Source organism: Panthera onca, chromosome C2 (genome assembly GCF_046562875.1).
Source record: "Panthera onca isolate mPanOnc1 chromosome C2, mPanOnc1 haplotype 2, whole genome shotgun sequence".
NCBI classification, from domain to species: Eukaryota; Metazoa; Chordata; class Mammalia; order Carnivora; family Felidae; genus Panthera; species Panthera onca.
The window spans coordinates 99,917,179-99,935,390 of NC_138347.1; the positions used below are offsets into that span (position 1 = coordinate 99,917,179).

The following is an 18,212-nucleotide window of genomic DNA, read 5'->3' on the forward strand; positions in this document are numbered from 1 at the left end:
CTTTTAAAACTTCCTAATCACCTCTCTTTCAGAAATCAATATGCAGAGCAAGGGTACAATCATAAGCATCCAATATCTCTTGCGGTTTCTTCTGCTCTGGGTGCTCATTGGGAAGTCACACACGGAGAAAGACATCATAATTACAACCAAGAATGGAAAAGTCAGAGGGACGAACTTGCCAGTTCTTGATGGCATGGTGACAGCCTTTCTGGGAATTCCCTATGCACAGCCACCTCTTGGTAGACTTCGATTCAAAAAGCCACAATTCTTGACCAAGTGGTCCGATATTTGGAATGCCACAAAATATGCAAATTCTTGCTATCAGAATGCAGATCAAAGTTTCCCAGGCTTCCCTGGATCAGAGATGTGGAACCCAAACACTGATCTCAGTGAAGACTGTTTATACCTGAATGTGTGGATTCCAACACCTAAACCAAAAAATGCTACTGTAATGATATGGATCTATGGAGGTGGTTTTCAAACCGGAACATCATCTTTACCTGTTTATGATGGCAAGTTTCTGGCTCGGGTTGAAAGAGTTATTGTAGTTTCAATGAACTATAGGGTGGGTGCCCTAGGATTCTTAGCTTTACCAGGAAATCCTGAGATACCAGGGAACATGGGCTTATTTGATCAACAGTTGGCACTACAGTGGGTCCAAAAAAATATAGCAGCCTTTGGTGGAAATCCTAAAAGCGTAACTCTCTTTGGAGAAAGTGCAGGGGCGGGTTCAGTTAGCCTTCATTTACTTTCTCCTAGAAGCCAGCCATTGTTTACCAGAGCCATTCTGCAAAGTGGATCCTCTAATGCCCCTTGGGCAGTAATGTCTCTGGATGAAGCCAAGAACAGAACACTGACCTTAGCTAAATTTATTGGTTGCTCTAAAGAAAATGACACAGAGATCATCAAATGCCTTCGAAACAAAGATCCCCAGGAAATTCTACTGAATGAACTATTGGTTGTCCCCTCTGATACTCTTTTATCTGTAAACTTTGGTCCAGTCGTGGATGGTGATTTTCTCACTGATATGCCAGACACACTGCTCCAACTTGGACAGTTCAAAAAAACCCAAATCTTGGTGGGTGTTAATAAAGATGAAGGGACAGCATTTTTAGTATATGGTGCTCCTGGTTTCAGCAAAGATAATGACAGTATCATAACTAGAAAAGAATTTCAAGAAGGTTTAAAAATATATTTTCCAGGAGTGAGTGAATTTGGAAGGGAAGCGATTCTTTTTTATTATGTGGACTTGTTAGATGATCAGAGAGCTGAAAAGTACCGTGAGGCCTTGGATGATGTTCTTGGGGATTACAATATCATATGCCCTGCTTTGGAGTTCACCACAAAATTCTCAGAATTGGGAAATAATGCCTTTTTCTACTATTTTGAACACCGATCTTCCCAACTTCCTTGGCCAGAATGGATGGGAGTGATGCATGGTTATGAAATTGAGTTTGTCTTTGGTTTGCCTCTGGAAAGAAGAGTTAACTACACAAGAGCTGAGGAAATTTTGAGCAGATCCATCATGAACTACTGGGCAAATTTTGCAAAATATGGGTAAGTGTTGATTTTTGGAATTGTTTTGATTGTGATTGCTTTTGCTTAACTCTGCTTGCTCTGTGGTGTAGACTTCATTAAAGGCACAGACATGTTTTAGTTTTTTATTCTTTCTGTACCATAAGCTAGTTTTGGTTTTTATTACGTAATGAATTTCAATTTCTTGCATCAGGGTGCTTAACATAAATCATCAAATGACTTTTACAAAAAAAAAAAAAAAAAAAACATTTTCTGATTTCATTCCCAAAATACTGTGAAGTACTTCAGTAATATTAGCCAAAGTTTGTATGGAAGTGGATGTTTACCTTGAAAACTAAAGCTATTGTGACCATACTCTTGAACCTGAAATGTATAATGTTTACAGGTTTAGGGAAGAGCAGGAATATATCTTCTCTTCATGCTTCTAAGCAGAGGTAGTGAAAAAACACATTCCTGATTAGGAAAATCAAAGGGCAAGATGGTGATGGAGTTGGCCCTCAGATTACTCCAAATACAAATGCAGAGTTTGGCATTTTATCAATTTTTCCCCTACTAGGTTCGTTCAGAGTTTTCAAGTGATCTGTATTGGACAAGGTCGTCTACAAGGGTCCCCATGTTTAGCTAAGCTGTTTTGCATTTGAGCAGTCATATAGCTAACATTAGATAATCAGACATATGACAAAAGAACCCATTTTTCCTCATCTGTTATAAATATTGTGATATTATATCCTCAAGAATCAGAAGAAAATAATCTGTTCACATGTATTTTCTAATTTGTGTATTTCTCAAATATATAAATGCATGTGCATTGATATAAGGGTTTTTTTGTAATCCTAAAAAGAATTTTCTATATTGGGATACCTTGTATCCATGGGAAGAACAAAACAAATAGAAATTTGAACACCTATGTTTAAAAGAAATAGTTATAGACACACAAATTGATGGATGTGCTAATCCAATCTGTCATAATATCTTTTATAACTGAAAAAATGTTGATACTAGTATTATTGCATTCTGGTTTTCTTTTCCAACCTCCATTTGAAATTCATTGTACTTCATGTCACTATATATATATATATCTTTCTACAAAGGACTTGTATAATATAATTCTTCTCAAAACTTTTTAATACTTAGCCACTGTGTCTAAAGCTAAAATTCTATCTTTCATTAAGAGGCTTTTATAATCTCACTGCAACCCATATTCCCCAACAATATCTGGCTTCATGGCAGGGCAGTTATCTCATGAATGCCAAAGATTTCAAGCTTAATACACCTTAGAGTCTTGCTCTTGCTTTGCACCCTGTTTAAAATGTCTACCTTTCTTTTTAATGACACACGTCCCACTTTTTTTGAAGATCCTGAGCACCCACATGTTTCACCAAGCATATCTTTAATTCTTAAAGTTATAATTGCTTCAGACCTCTTTTCACTCTCCACAGAAGTGATTGACTGTAATTTGTCTCTGTGTTATTTATCATCATATGCTGAGCCTCCTAACCTAAACTAAACAGGCTTCTGAAAAGAGAAACTGGTTTTACTGGATGCCCACTCATTAGAGTTACTGCCATTGGTATATAACATATTTATCAAATATTTGGCTATCCAATGTTATCCAATGATTGAGCAAAAATAGGTACAGGCTAGAATGAGTAAATACATATATATATATATATATATATATATATATATATATATATACACACACACACACACACATATATATATGTATATGTGTATATATATATATATATATATATATATATATTTTTTTTTTTTAAGATTTGTGGGCTATTAATTTACCTGTAGTTGTGCAATATCTTTTGCTTTCTCAACATCAAATTTCTGCTGAAGAAGGATCATCATTACTGGAGAAGCATTAGAATTATTTCTATCTCATTTTGTTCTCTGCCTAAAGGCTATGCCCATATTAAATCATTTTAATATGTTTTAAATTCTTTCTTATAATTCTAGAGATTGTAAAGAATTTAAGGAGATATATTTCTTAAGATTATTGATGGGCCTGTAATTTTTAAAGGACTTTATATTTTGCATATTGAAATTACCAGAAAATTTATATTTTCTCATGTCACAATGGAGAACACTGAGAATCGGATGTGGAATATATCCTGACACACAGATAGCAAGAGTTCCAAGAAGAGAATCTTTGACACTTAATAGAATATATTGTTTAATCCCAATCTACTTCTATTATTAATATATTTTAATGAGAAATATATGAAGGTTAACACATTTCAATCATAAAGACAAGTTCATATAAGTAAGATTTTAAGCCATAAAGATTAAAGTAAACTTTTCAGTGTAGTTTAGCTATCACATGATGTCATTTCAGTTAGGGAGTCTTTACAGTTCATATTCACACAGTTAAACAGAAATAATAATACTTCATACATGCTGACAGTTAACTTGATGGCAAACATAATGTTAATCTCCTGGTACAAATTGTCTTTTTTCAAAGTATATCTATGAATAAATATAAAAGTTTAAAATAGTTAAGTAAACTCCAAAGGAAACAAAGTTGGCAAATACACAGTTTGTAAATCCATCCACATCTATCTTACCACAAACATGATGTTCTAACTCTGGTTTTCAATGCTGGGAGATTAATCCTCTACCCTCTCACGCTCTCACCGCCTCCCCCCCACCCCACACTTGGGAACATTCAATAATGTCTGGAACTGTATTTGAGTGTCACAACTGGGAGTGGGGGTAACGCTGGCAAGGAAGAGGCCAGGGATGCTCCTACACTTCCAGCAAAGCACAGAACAGCTCCCACAACAAAGAATTAACTATTCATTCCCAAAGTGAATACTTCCAAGATTGAGAAACTACAGGTTTCTACTTCTTCATAACCCAAAAACAATGCATTAAGAAAATAAAAAAAAGTAGAAGTAGGAGTTGTAATAATTCTTCAGAAAAACAAGGTATCAAGTTCATGGCTCAGAAAATGTTTTAACAAATTTAACAAATAATGTCTAGTACATATTGTACTGTTTGTTATAATTAAATTCAAAATAATTTTGAATTGTTCTATGTGATTTTTTATGTTGCCAATGGGTCATTTACTAGACTGTTATTTAACCTCCAAGTATTTGGATAATTTCTATATATTTCGTTGTTGATTTCCAATTTAGTTCCATTCTAGTGAGAGACAATACTCTAAGATTTTTCCCTGTGAAATATATTAAGAACTATTTTAGGACCCAGTATATGATCCATATGGGTGATTATTTTATGTGCTCTTTAGTTTACTTGGTATGATTCGTTCCATAAATTAATTAGTTCACAATTGCTCAGGTCTTCTAATACTCTTCCTAATAATTTTGTCTACTTGCTTCAAATGCTGAGAGAGGGGTATTAGCATCTTCAATTGTAATTGTGGTGTTACTCATTTCTTCATTTTGCCCTCCTAATTACTTTTAGTATTTTAAAGCTATGCTATTAATTTCTATGCATAGTTAGAATTATGTAGTCCTGATTAATTGGCTGTTTTACCATTATGAAATGTCTCTTCATCCTGAAGTTGGCTTTGCCTAATATTAAGATAGACAGGTCAAGGTTCCTATACTTATGTTTGCATGTTTTGTTCTATCCTTTTCTTCCACTTACATTTTTTAAGAAATCTTCCTTACAATTGGTGTGATTAATCCACCAATTTTTTTACCCTAATTGAAAGTTTTTTTTTTCAATTTAGTTTTTATATAGACATTTTAATTTGCCTTTAATATGTTTTCCAGTGGTTGCTTTAGGGCTAACAATTGTGTCTTTAACTTATGAAAGTCAACTTAGAGTTAATATCGAAACATTTTTCATTTTGCAACTGGCATTTCCCACTTTCTTCACAATTCATGCTTCCCATTTTCTATTTCACCCTTACTACCTCACAAAGTCAGGAGACCAACAATATCATTTCATGCATTCTCGATGTTTTTCAACATTGCTGCCACATGTTTAGGCAATGTGTAATATAAAATCTCTCCTAAAATCTTATTCACTTTAACCATAAGTTATATTTATGTAAATTTATGGGAAAAACAGAAAACAATATTTTGTATTTACCCACAGACTTGTCATTTCCAATGTTCTTTCTTCTTACCTGTGGATTCTAGTTTTCATCTGGTATCATTTCCCTTCATGGTGAAGAACATACTTTAGGATTTCTCATTGTGTACATTGGCTAGTTACAAATGTTGTCTGTTTTCTTTTATATGAAAATGTCTTTATTTTACCTGAATTGAAGGATTTTTTTTAGGAATATAGAATTCTGAGTTGATCTTTTTTTCTTTCTCTTTCATCAGTTTAAAGATGTGTTCCGTAATGTTTTTATCTCTCTAGTTCTTATGTGAAGCTTTTACTCATATGATTTTCTCCCTGTATGCAATATGTGCTTTTTCACCCCTCTGGTCGATTTCAAAATTTTCTCTTTATCTTTGGTTTTCAATAGTTCATTCATGACGTTTCCAAGTATGAATTTTTTTTTTATCTCGAGTTTACTAAGATTCTTCTTGTTGACTTTTAATGTCATATTTGAGATTTTTTGGGTCAGTATTTCATCAAATATTCTTTTTGTCTCCTCATTCTCATCTCCTTCTCAAACTCCATTTATACATACACTAGGTTGTTTAATATTATTCCACAGGTGACTAAATTTGTTTCTTTTCTTCAATTTTGCTTCTGTTTTTCAAATTAAATAATTTTTATTGATTTTTCTGCAAGCTCACTGACCCTTCTGCCTTCTCCGATTTGTAGCTGAATGAATCCCATGAATTTTTTATTTTACTTTAGTTTTCAGATAAAAATTTCCTTTTTTAAAAATACTTTCTTTGCCAAGAGTCCCTCCCTGTCTCCTATATAAAACATATTATTTTTTAAGTTCTTGAACATACTTAAAATAACTTAAGGTTTTGTTTGTTCATCTAATATCAGGGTTCAGTTTCTATTTTTCTATGTCTTTACATGCTTAGTAATTTTCAAGTTTATACTAGACTTTGTGGATTATATGCAGCAAAAATTCTATATTATTTTAACCTTCTCCGAAGAATGTACGCTTCCAATGAAGAATGTTTTTTTTCTATTTTACCAGGCCATTCAATTAAAGGATGTATATAGAATTGAATTTTTCTCAAATGTGTAATCAGCATGGTTTTATATTTTGTTCAAATGGATCCAGGGAAGGTCCAAGATATTTTATAGATCCTCCAACTTGGCAGGACTTAAACTCGAACGTCTGTGTTCACTGAGGGCTTTGGGGGTAGTTGGTTTAATAGTCTGTCAGGGTGGGGATACACTAGGTCTTATTGTATTCTGTACTTCTAAGGCATGACCATCCGTCCAGCTGGACATTGAACATTAAAGAGGTATTAATGAGATGTAAATTAAGTACTGACAACTTGACGATAGTTATTCACTTTCCAACTTTTCTATCTCTTTCCTGCTCTTAGCCCTGCAGCATCTTGTCTCTGGTCAGCCCCTTTATACTCTCATCCTATATATATTTAGTCCAGGCCTGAATCAAAGATCTGTAGAGAACCCCTGAAGAAAATTTGAGCCTTCCTTCCTTCTTTCTGGAGTCCTGCTCCACAGATTCTAGCTCCTTCTATATCCAGGAACTCTTATTTCTGTCTCTTGACCTTAGTGAAGCCGCTCTACTGCTTAGGCTTAAGCTCCCTGCATCTTGGATAAGAAATTATGCTCTTGTGGGGTGCCTGGGTGGCTCAGTCAGTTAAGCATCCAACTTCAGCTCAGGTCATGATCTCACAGTCCGTGAGTTCGAGCCCCGTGTCGGGCTCTGTGCTGACAGCTCGGAGCCTGGAGCCTGCTTTGGACTGTGTCTCCCTCTCTCTCTGACCCTCCCCCATTTATGCTCTGTCTCTGTCTCAAAAATAAATAAACAGTAAAAAAAAAAAAAAAAAGAAATTATGCTCTCGTGAGTAACCACGGTAAACGTGGGCTCACCTTGGAGTTCCCTCCTCTCATATAACACAGACTTCTACTGCCTATTACCTGGTTCCTGAAACTCATTGCCATTTTTTGTTTGTTTGTTTGTTTGTTTTTGTTCATTTTTTTATATAGTATTAAAGTTGTGGGGCGCCTGGGTGGCGCAGTCGGCTAAGCGTCCGACTTCAGCCAGGTCACGATCTCGCGGTCCGTGAGTTCGAGCCCCGCGTCAGGCTCTGGGCTGATGGCTCGGAGCCTGGAGCCTGTTTCCGATTCTGTGTCTCCCTCTCTCTCTGCCCCTCCCCCGTTCATGCTCTGTCTCTCTCTGTCCCAAAAATAAATAAAAAATGTTGAAAAAAAAAAATTTAAAGTTGTTTATGGTGGGAAGGCTAATTCAGTTTAAATCACTCCATCATGGATGAAGATGAAAGCCCAAACTACTCCCATTTGTATTTTGAGGGTACTCTAACCTTTATATTTTTCATTCCTTTATATGAAGTGCATTTTTTGCAGTTACTTTAGAATATTTATCAATTTCCAATACATATGAAAGCTTTTGTCACTTACTTCTTGGCAAAAATAAGAAAACATTCTTTGGTAGCACTAAATTGTATTCAAATATGGTATCCTTAGTTGTAGCGTTTTAAATTCCTTATAAAACAAAAGCCACAATATCATGTAAGACTTTGTTAACCACTTATATGTACTTTGCTTGCTCCTGCTTTTCCCTCAGTCCGATCTCTGAAAATGAATTTAAAACTGTACCCAAATAGCACACGGGTCCGTATGTGCATTACATCCAATATTCTGTGCTAATATATGTTGAAATATCAATTCACATATTTATCCATCAATCATTCATCCACGTAATAACTTGATGGTCAAGGAATTAAATTAAGCAGCACTTAATGACATCCATTCAGCACTATCCCAATTATGCAGGAAACTGGTGAAATCAAACTTAATTTACCAGGGAGGCCAGAACAGCTAAAGAGAGTAAATAGCCAAAACGTAATTAGCAGCATGATGTAAGATAGAGTAGGATCATCATTCCAGGACCCCTCCAGTTGTTTCCTACTGTTTCAGAACATCTTTTGTTTACTGTAGGCTCCCAGGTGCTACATCCAGAGCACCTCCAGTGTGCAACTTCAAGGGGAGACATTCACAGTGTAGTTACACAGTCTTCCCAATTGTATGTGACAGGTCTGATGTGTCCAGTGGTAATCTTTCTACAGATCTTGTGTTTCTATCACTTTAGGCAAATTACTTAAAATTCCTTACTTCTCCTTATAGATAAAATGGGCATATAAATATACCTCCTTCACTGACATATTTAAATATTACCTTCTCATTTGCAGGGAATTGCATTCCTCCTTCCCACTAAAAAAGTTAATCCCCCATTCGCCACCAGTCATAAACTACCCCAATCTATTCTTATCTAAAATCAAACTTGCCTTCCCCCCAAAGTGTACAATTGTTTGACATCCCAGTTCCACATTAACTAATCAGTTCAGTTTTCAAACAAATAAACTGCAAAATCAAGGCCGCTAACTTCCTTCTGTCTTTTTGTTGATAATTCGTTTATTCAGAATCCCTCTGAAGTGGTTAATGTTTCCTAACACACTTTTGCCAGAGATAAATATTATGGCACAAAACACTTTTCCTTTGTACTATTTTGATATCGTGAAACAAACAAAAAAAAAATTACTTAACAAAATATTTGTAACTTCACATAAGCTTATCCACTGCTACTCTCATATATTTTATTTATTTATTATTTAGTCCTTTACACCATAAGAAACTTTATCGCACATGAACAATTAATTATATGGGAACAAAAATGTAATACTAAACTTTCAATCGCATGATTCACTTATCTATTAAAAATAAATAAGAACTGTTCTTGATTTCTTTACTGGGAAGTAGGTGTGATTAAATTAAATGCTAAGCCATAATTTCTTAGTGCACAACAATTTTTTTTAATAATTGAGACAATTTAAAAATAAGTATGCTTCCATGTTCTAAATTCTAATTATAATGTGTACAATTACAGATTTGCCAGATTTCTAAAGCAATGACATTTGTTTCTCATCTGGAATATTTGGGATATATATATGTATATAGACACACACACATACACACATGTACAGATATATGCATACATACACACACATATATATACACACACATATACATATATATTTGGAATATTTGGGATATATAAATATATATTTAGAATATTTGGAATGTATATATACATATGTACGTATACATGTATACATATACATACGTACATATATTATGTATATGTATACGTATGTATACAAATATTCCAAATGTATATATGTGTGTATATATACATGTATATAGATATATCCCAAATATTCCAAATCAGAAATAAAGTTCATTTATACAAACACACACATGCACACACACACATCATGCACCATGGGATGTGTGTTTCATATACATTATTATAATCTCACTACACTACTAGGAACACAGTCTATAATAATATATATTCTGATATTTATAATGTGAAGTGGATTTAATAATATTATTGTTTAATAGGTATGTTTATATCTTGTTTCCTTATATATGACACAGGAAATAAAGTAATTGAAAGAACAACATTCAACCCCACTTATTTTTCAAATGAGTGTATTTTCTTTGTGTGTTCTTTTTCTTCCTCTCCTGCAGTCATTTTGTGTTTTCAAAAGATAATAGAAAAACCTAAGGAAATCAAAGTATGTGTAAGTAAAGAAGCAGTGCTTCTTCATTCTTAATCTCTCCATAGGAATTTAGTGTGTGTCCCTTTTCATTATGTAAAGTTTATACAAACCCCTTCATCAAGAAATTAATTTTCAAATTACACTTGAAATTATTTTTATTATGTTTTAACTCAACAAAGTAAATATCCTAGGACTTCATTACAACCCATTTCTTAATAAGAGATGCCTTAAGTAGCAAAACGAGAGCAGTAAAAGATTGTTTTAATGTGAATGATACCATTGCACTGACAAGGTAGGAAGTATAGGGATTCTATTATTAGGATGAAAAAAATGATGAAATGATGACACTATCTAACATTTCAGATGGGAAAAGTGTGGTCCACAGAAGAAAAGTGAATTGGAGCTAATAGGTGACAGAACAAAGATTGACTATGACTCAAGACTATTAACTTCATTTCCTTGTACTATTCATTCACCAGGCTGCCATCACCATGAATTATTGAAAGCAGTCATTAAACATTTTTAGGAAATGAATTTGGTGACAAACTAATAATTTTAACATGTTAGCACGCTGATACCTACCTGGTTAACGTTACAAGGGTAAGGGTAGAGAACAGGCTAAAATTAGACATCATGAGATATAGAGACAAGTTTAAGTTTGTGAAAGACTGTCATCTGGTCATCTACTGCAATTATTATCAGGCTTATAATTAGATTTTCTGACAGATAATAGTTCATGTGGTTTCCAGAGTGAAGAAAAAATCCTTACCCTCTGATTCTATAATTATTTGTGGTACATTATTATAATTAACCTAACTGAAACATTTTGATGACTTTGCAAAAGGGTCACGGTTCCAGTCCCCTTGGATTTATTTTATGGCTATCATGACAGCATCAGTGTTCTAGTACTTGAAGTTCTGTGTGCCCCTCCCCCAACACTTTAGGAATTAGGTGAGGAGTTACTCAGTAAGGAATAAAACAGTGCATCTTAGCTGCAGTGTTCCTGTAAAGTACCTTAAATTTAGCAGATAGAATATAAATGTATGTTAAAAAAAACATACATGCATTAGTGTAACTTATTTGAAAAGGAGGAATTACATTATGGGACAGTTTAACGTGTATATAAGATCACTTGCAAAACCATTTCAAAGTGCAGCAATATTTTACCATCAGTGACAGTGGAATGAAGAAAAACCAGATCTCCCAAAGGGCTACATCTATGAAGATAGCTATAAAACTAAAATATGTTTGACTAAGTGTTTTGGAATACTTTATCACAGTGAAGTAGGAGAAAGCTAATGCTTTTAGAGTATAAGGGGCTCATTAAAACATGGAAAATCACATTGATATGATCCATTTACTTGGAAATAACAATGTGATTAATTCTGTATTTTTTTCCACATACTTTCTGTATTTGGAAAAATTACGTTTTTCTTTAACTTGTAAATCTTAAATTCAATCTGAAATTAATCAATTGTTTTTTAAAAAAACAGTCATAATTTCAGTAACATATAAATTCAATACTTCAAAAGACTTGTCACATACAAAATAATACATGATATTTCACTAAGTAACAAAATGCAGTAACCATAGTGTGATTTTAAATATTTTACTGTATCAAATACTATTTTTCGGACTGTTTCACAATCAGATATAACTAAAATGTATTTGGTCAGGTTTGTGAGTTCCAAGAAATTATTCTTGCTCCAATTTTCCTTCCTAGTCAATAACATTCTGAGTACTAAAAAGCACAACTGCACCCTATTTTTATTTTTATATGTTAATGTTTTATCTAGATTCCTTCCTATTAGCTTAATAGGTACCATTAACCCGAAAGGATGATATGTAGATTTATTGTGAATGAGATGTTAATACTAACTTGTTCACAGACCTCTATTATATACATTGAGTATCTTATACAAATTACATTATTTTTGATGTATCTGTAAGGATTGATATCAAAGTAATATTTGTTTTAAGACAAGAGTTAAAATATTAACTACAAAAATATATTCGATCTGATAAACCTTCGCAAACCACCATAATAATCCAAGGAGGTCATAAATGTTAGAATTCCATGTTTTGCTTAAAAGCTATAATTCCAGGGGCGCCTGGGTGGCGCAGTCGGTTAAGCGTCCGACTTCAGCCAGGTCACGATCTAGCGGTCCGTGAGTTCGAGCCCCGCGTCAGGCTCTGGGCTGATGGCTCGGAGCCTGGAGCCTGTTTCCGATTCTGTCTCCCTCTCTCTCTGCCCCTCCCCCGTTCATGCTCTGTCTCTCTCTGTCCCAAAAATAAATAAAAAAACGTTGAAAAAATTTAAAAAAAAAAAGCTATAATTCCAATCATGGTTTTACTGGTTTCATAATGCTTCTGGAAGTATGAAACTTAGACATTTTGTAAAACTCCTTGATATAAAAATCTGCATTTTTTATAGAGCGCTATTAGTCACAAGTTAACCTTTTTTGTATGGTTGGGTCATATATTATGCAGGCCTGAATAGAGGGAAAGAGAGGGAGGAACAGCAGGTGGGCAGAGCAGTCAGAACACATACATTTGTCAATTAAGTTGTCTGTCTTACACAGGCAAGGTTTGTGGTGGCCCAAAGCAGTTATGGCAATAACATCAAAGATCACTGATCTCAGTTCACCACAACAAATATGATAATACTGAAGAAGTTTGAATATTGCAAGAATTACCAAAATGTGACACTGACAGAAAATGAGCAAATGCTGTTGGAAAAATGGCACCAATGGCCTTGTTGGAGGCAGAGTTGCCACAAACCCGCAATGTATAAAAAAATGCAATTATCTGTGAAGTGCACTAAAGACAAGTACAATGAAACAAGATATGCCTGTACTCTGAAGGAAGATCGGACAGGATTTGCTGATAAATCGGGTGTGGGATATGTGAGAAAAAGTAATGGCAAGGATGCTCCGAGGTTTTTGACCCAAGCCACCAGAGGTGCCATTTTCTTTTTTTTTTCTTTTAATTTTTTTTAACGTTTATTTACTTTTGAGACAGAGAGGGACAGAGCATGAACGGGGGAGGGTCAGAGAGAGAGAGAGAGAGCGAGACACAGAATCTGAAACAAGCTCCAGGCTCTGAGCTGTCAGCACAGAGTCCGATGCGGAGCTTGAACTCACTAGCCGTGAGATCATGACCTGAGCCGAAGTCGGACGCTCAACCGACTGAGCCACCCAGGCGCCCCATCCATTTTCTGAGATAAGGATACCTATGGGAGGAGGTGGTTGGGATTTTGTAACCAAATGTGATATTTTAAATATTTTTAAGTTTAAGGTGCCTATTTTTCAGACACTTGTATCAATAAAATAACAATTCGGACACTGAAGTCTAAAACTCCAGGGAAAGGTAGGGGTTAGAGATATAAATTTGGTATCTAACAGCATGAGGATGGTATTTAAAGCCATGAGACAGGATTGTCTTACTCATACGGGCTTTAGAGGGAGCAGATATCTGAGCGCTCCTAGACTAGAGGTCGGGAAGAAGAGCAACCAGCAGAGACAATGACTAGCCAATGAGTTAGAAAAGCAACTACAAGAACAAAGTATCTCCCCAGAGCAAATGAAGAAAACATTGCAAGGAGGGAGTGATACCAGTATCAAATATAGAATGAGTGTAATGAAAACTACATGAAACTTATACAAAGGCCTATGGGTTATTGGTGGCAAAGACATGATGTTTTGATGCAATGGTGGGAAGTACAACCTTAATGGAGATGCCAAAGAGAAAGGGAGAAGAGGAATTAGAAATTTCAATTTGAATCAGTTTTTGCAAAAGGCTTACTCTGAAGTGTGGCAGGGAAGCCAAATCAGAATCAGGAGATGTAGAGACAAGAGAGAGCAAGAGCCTTTCTGATTATGTTAGCTTAAAATGAAGAGCCAGGATGAGAGAAAAAGGAATGTTTATTTGGTATAAAAGAATTGCAATTTGGGGAGCACAGATTCAGGTAGAGACCCAACCAGTGTTTGACTTGTAGGTGAAACCAGGGCTGATTTATGAGGAAAACGCAAGAGGCAATTACATGAGTTGAAGGAAAGCAAAAGGTTTTCTGTGGGTGTTAACAAGCTTTCCATGTGTGTTAAGTTGCAAACCACTCTGGATTATTTTCTCTTCAGTTATCAATTGTGGACTGAGAGTCCACAGCAGTCACTCTTGTGATTGGGTATCTGTTCTCCCACTGATTCCTAAAACAGTTGTTCTTTTGCCCAGTACAACGGTTTTGACCCAGTGCAAACAAAGGCAGGTAAAGCAGTGTCTCTGCAGTGGCTGCTCGGGCTCTATTTTAAAATGGCTCCAGTCGTGTCGATTTTTTTCACAATTGTTTCTGCTTTATTATGAGAGCCATCGCAACATGTTTGTGTGCTGATGGGACCAGTACAGTGATTAGTGTGACTACTTTGGTTTTGTGTCAGCATCATAATCATCTACCTAATTTTACTCATTTATTTATTTTCTATGTTGGAAAACAATGCATCTCAATATAATGCAAACCACTTGGTTAGAAGTCAGGCCATCAGTAACTTGGATTTTGCAGAGCACACACTAAGGGAATCAAGAGATGGAAATCAAAGGGAAAATAAATAAAACCACCACCCAGATATTATGAACATCAAAAAACCTATCATGAAATATTTCTTTGATATTTATTCCACAGAAAAGGTGGTATTTCATCACTTGGAATCTTTTGGTTTCTAATGTACCCTAAATTCTGAAAGAACCATTCCTTTATTTTTTAAGAAGAGACAAATCAGAAGCAGCAGTTTCCTGAGAATTAAGGCAGGAAGTAAGCAACTTTACAACAGTCTGAAAGGTCATAGGAACAGCAAGACAAGGAGCTGGAGGGGGAAATAACCTCTGATATGAGAGCTAGTATAAGTGATAATAAAATATTGACTGCAGATCACCTAACATGTTATGTAGTGCTTTCTAGGTGTCCTTTAACATTCGGGGAAATATTGTGCAGCCCTGTTAGGAAAATTAATTTGTTAAAATAAAATTAATGTGGTTATAATTAAAATAACTGAACCCTTAAGGAATATGCTTTGCACAGGACCTATAATTAATAATAATTAAGCCTTACTGTGTGGCCAGAATCTTCTGAAGAAAGTACTGACTATGGGGCACCTGGCAGGCTCAGTGAGTTAAGCATCCAACTTTTGGTTTCGGCCCACTTGTGAGCTCTCTCTCTCTCTCTCTAAAAATAAATAAACATTAAAATCATTTTTAAAAAAGAAAGTAATAACTAAATGGCCTTGGATTAATAATTGTAAGCCTATATAGTGTTGTTTATATTAATAGCATCAATTAAAATAAATCAAATGCTAACATGCGCTGTCTTCTCAGGACTTCACTTTCATTATGCAGCTCTCTAAGGAAGTATGGTCATCGTCAACAGGTAGTGTGATAGGACACTGAAGCTTAAAGAGCTTAAGCTTCTCAAAATTCTACAGGTATTAATAAAAACCAGAGCTCCAATTTGAATCCTGTTGTCTCATGGAGGAACACAGGTACCTCTTCCCTATACTTTGATCCCTATTAGAATTTTTGTGTGCCACTGGGAAAGGGAAAGAGCAAGTAACTGAATCCTGTTTACCCTTAGTTTCCTTATCTTTAATATGGGAGTGCTAATGTTGAAGGATGTTTTACCTCAATACATGGGGTGGGGGCGGGGAGGGTCTCAGTATGATAGGAAAAGATAAGATTCAGTAGGCCTAGAGGAAAAGGTTAGGACCTGAGGTCTCTGGGTGTGGAAAAACACCTATTTTGGAACAATGATGGGAGTGTCTGACCACATCAAACCCCCTCAGTCTTAAGGTTCCACTTAAGAATGTAACAGACACCACCTAGTCCCCCTCAGGTTTCCCTCAGGAATTTGACAAAAGACCTAACTAAAAATAAGTAGTAGACCATCCATAAAATATATGACTCACAAGGAGGGATATGGCCATAGACCACTCTTCATACAATAGAAACAAGCCAATCAAAAAGTAATGACTAGGCATTTAGAGTGACCTAGCCAATAAGGGTAGAACCTAAGAAGAAACAAGGGAGGGGGAAGGGAAGGGAAGACTGACCAGAACCTTATAACACAAGGACTCTTGATGATAGTCCCAGGCAATCACTTTCAAATGCTCCCTTTCTGTAAAGAGAGCTTTCATACAATGATTCTTCCTTTCTGATCTTATACTCTAATAAACTTTTGCCTGCTGCTCATTTTGTGTCCACTTCTTCATTCTTTGAAGTGGTGAGACAAGGAACCCCAGGCTTTCAGTTAAAGAATCCTCCAACATCACCCTTCCCCCTTGTCCCTTCTCAGGTTTACCCTAATTGGCTGGATAACTCTATGTTCTGGGTTGTCCATTCCTGATTGGCTCAATTCCATTGTATGAAGAGTCAGACTACGGTCACACTGTCCCAGTATAGCATAAGTTTTAAGGTTTACTTATTTTTAGTCAAGTTTTTTGTTTGTCAAATTCCTAAGGGAAACCTGAAAGACCATAGGTGGTGTCTTACATTCTTAAGAGGATCTTATGCCTGAAGGAGTTTGCTCTAGTCAGATGCTTCCAGCATTGTTTTAAAATATGTATTTTTTCCTACCCAGGGACCTCAGGTCCTAAACTTTCCTTCTCTGCCTATTTAATTCTATCTTTCCATATCATCCTAATACCTATCTCCTGGGTTGGCATGGAAATGTGAAAAAAAACCCACAACTTTATGGAAAATAGCTGACGTATTTTCAGAAACATATTACAGGTAGTGTTGCCAGATAAAGTACAGGATGCCTAGTTAAATGTGAATTTTAGCTAAACAACAAGTAATTTTCCTTAGTGTTTAGTATGTCCCATAAATCTGCATGGGCATATTATACTAAAAAGTAAAGAAAATCACATGTTGTTTAGCTAAAATTCAAATGTAGCTGGGAGTTCCGTTTGTGGTTGTTGTTCGTTTTATTTTTGCCAAATCTGGTAACTCTAACTGCAAGTCAGATGGCTTACAGAAAATATTCTGAGTTGGAGCAGAGTTTGGCAAAAGCTGAGAAAGGTGTCAGAGGGAAGTTTGGTAAAGGCCCCATTGAGTAGGTAAGGGAAACAGAAGGAAATACAGGGCACTGTAGTGAGAGCTGGCTCTCACATCTGTATGAAACCAAAAGGGACTGGAGAATGGGACTCTCAAGGGACACCCTGCATTTCTAAAGTCCTGGCTACATTTCTCAAGATTAGTTCTAGGGCTAGTCAGAGCTCAGCTTGCAAGTTTACATTATAATACATTAAGTATTGTGAGCTGAGGTAAGTAAAGATTAGCATCATAAAGACAAAAGTTGATCTAAATAGCAATCCTTATCAAAATAACACCAGCATTCTTCACAGAGCTAGAACAAACAATCCTAAAATTTGTACCAGAAAAGACCCCAATAGTCAAACCAATCTTGAAAAAGAAAACAAAAGGTGGAGGCATCACAATCCTGGACTTCAAGCTGTATTACAAAGCTGTAATCATCAAGACAGTATGGTACTGGCACAAAAACAGACACTCAGATCAATGGAACAGAATACAGAACCCATAAATGGACCCACAAACGTATGGCCAATTAATCTTTGACAAAGCAGGAAAAAATATCCAATGGAATAAAGGCAGTCTCTTCAGCAAAGTGCTGGGAAAGCTGGACAGTAACATGCAGAAAAATGAACCTGGACCACTTTCTTACAACACACACACAAATAAACTCAAAATGGATGAAAGACCTAAACATAAGACAGGAAGCCATCAAAATCCTGGAGAAGAAAGCAGGCAGAAACCACTTTGACCTCAGCCACAGCAACTTCTTACTCAACAAGTCTCCAGAGGCAAGGAAAACAAAAGCAAAAATGCACTATTGGGACCTCATCAAAATAAAAAGCTTCTGCACAGCACAGGAATCTATTAACAAAACTATAAGGCAACTGACAGAATGGGAGAAGATATTTGCAA

The 18,212-nt window shown here is 35.6% G+C and overlaps 1 protein-coding gene across 2 annotated transcripts in view; it reads left to right on the forward strand.

Annotated features, from left to right (window-relative positions):
• BCHE (butyrylcholinesterase) overlaps positions 1-18,212 on the forward strand; it is a 68,297-nt gene that overhangs the window by 6,098 nt on the left and 43,987 nt on the right. For both annotated transcript variants that reach the window (XM_078432187.2, XM_078432188.2), the window contains one exon: positions 33-1,557. In XM_078432187.2, the coding sequence (XP_078288313.1) occupies positions 33-1,557 (1,525 nt within the window). The remainder of the gene's footprint in view (positions 1-32; positions 1,558-18,212) is intronic.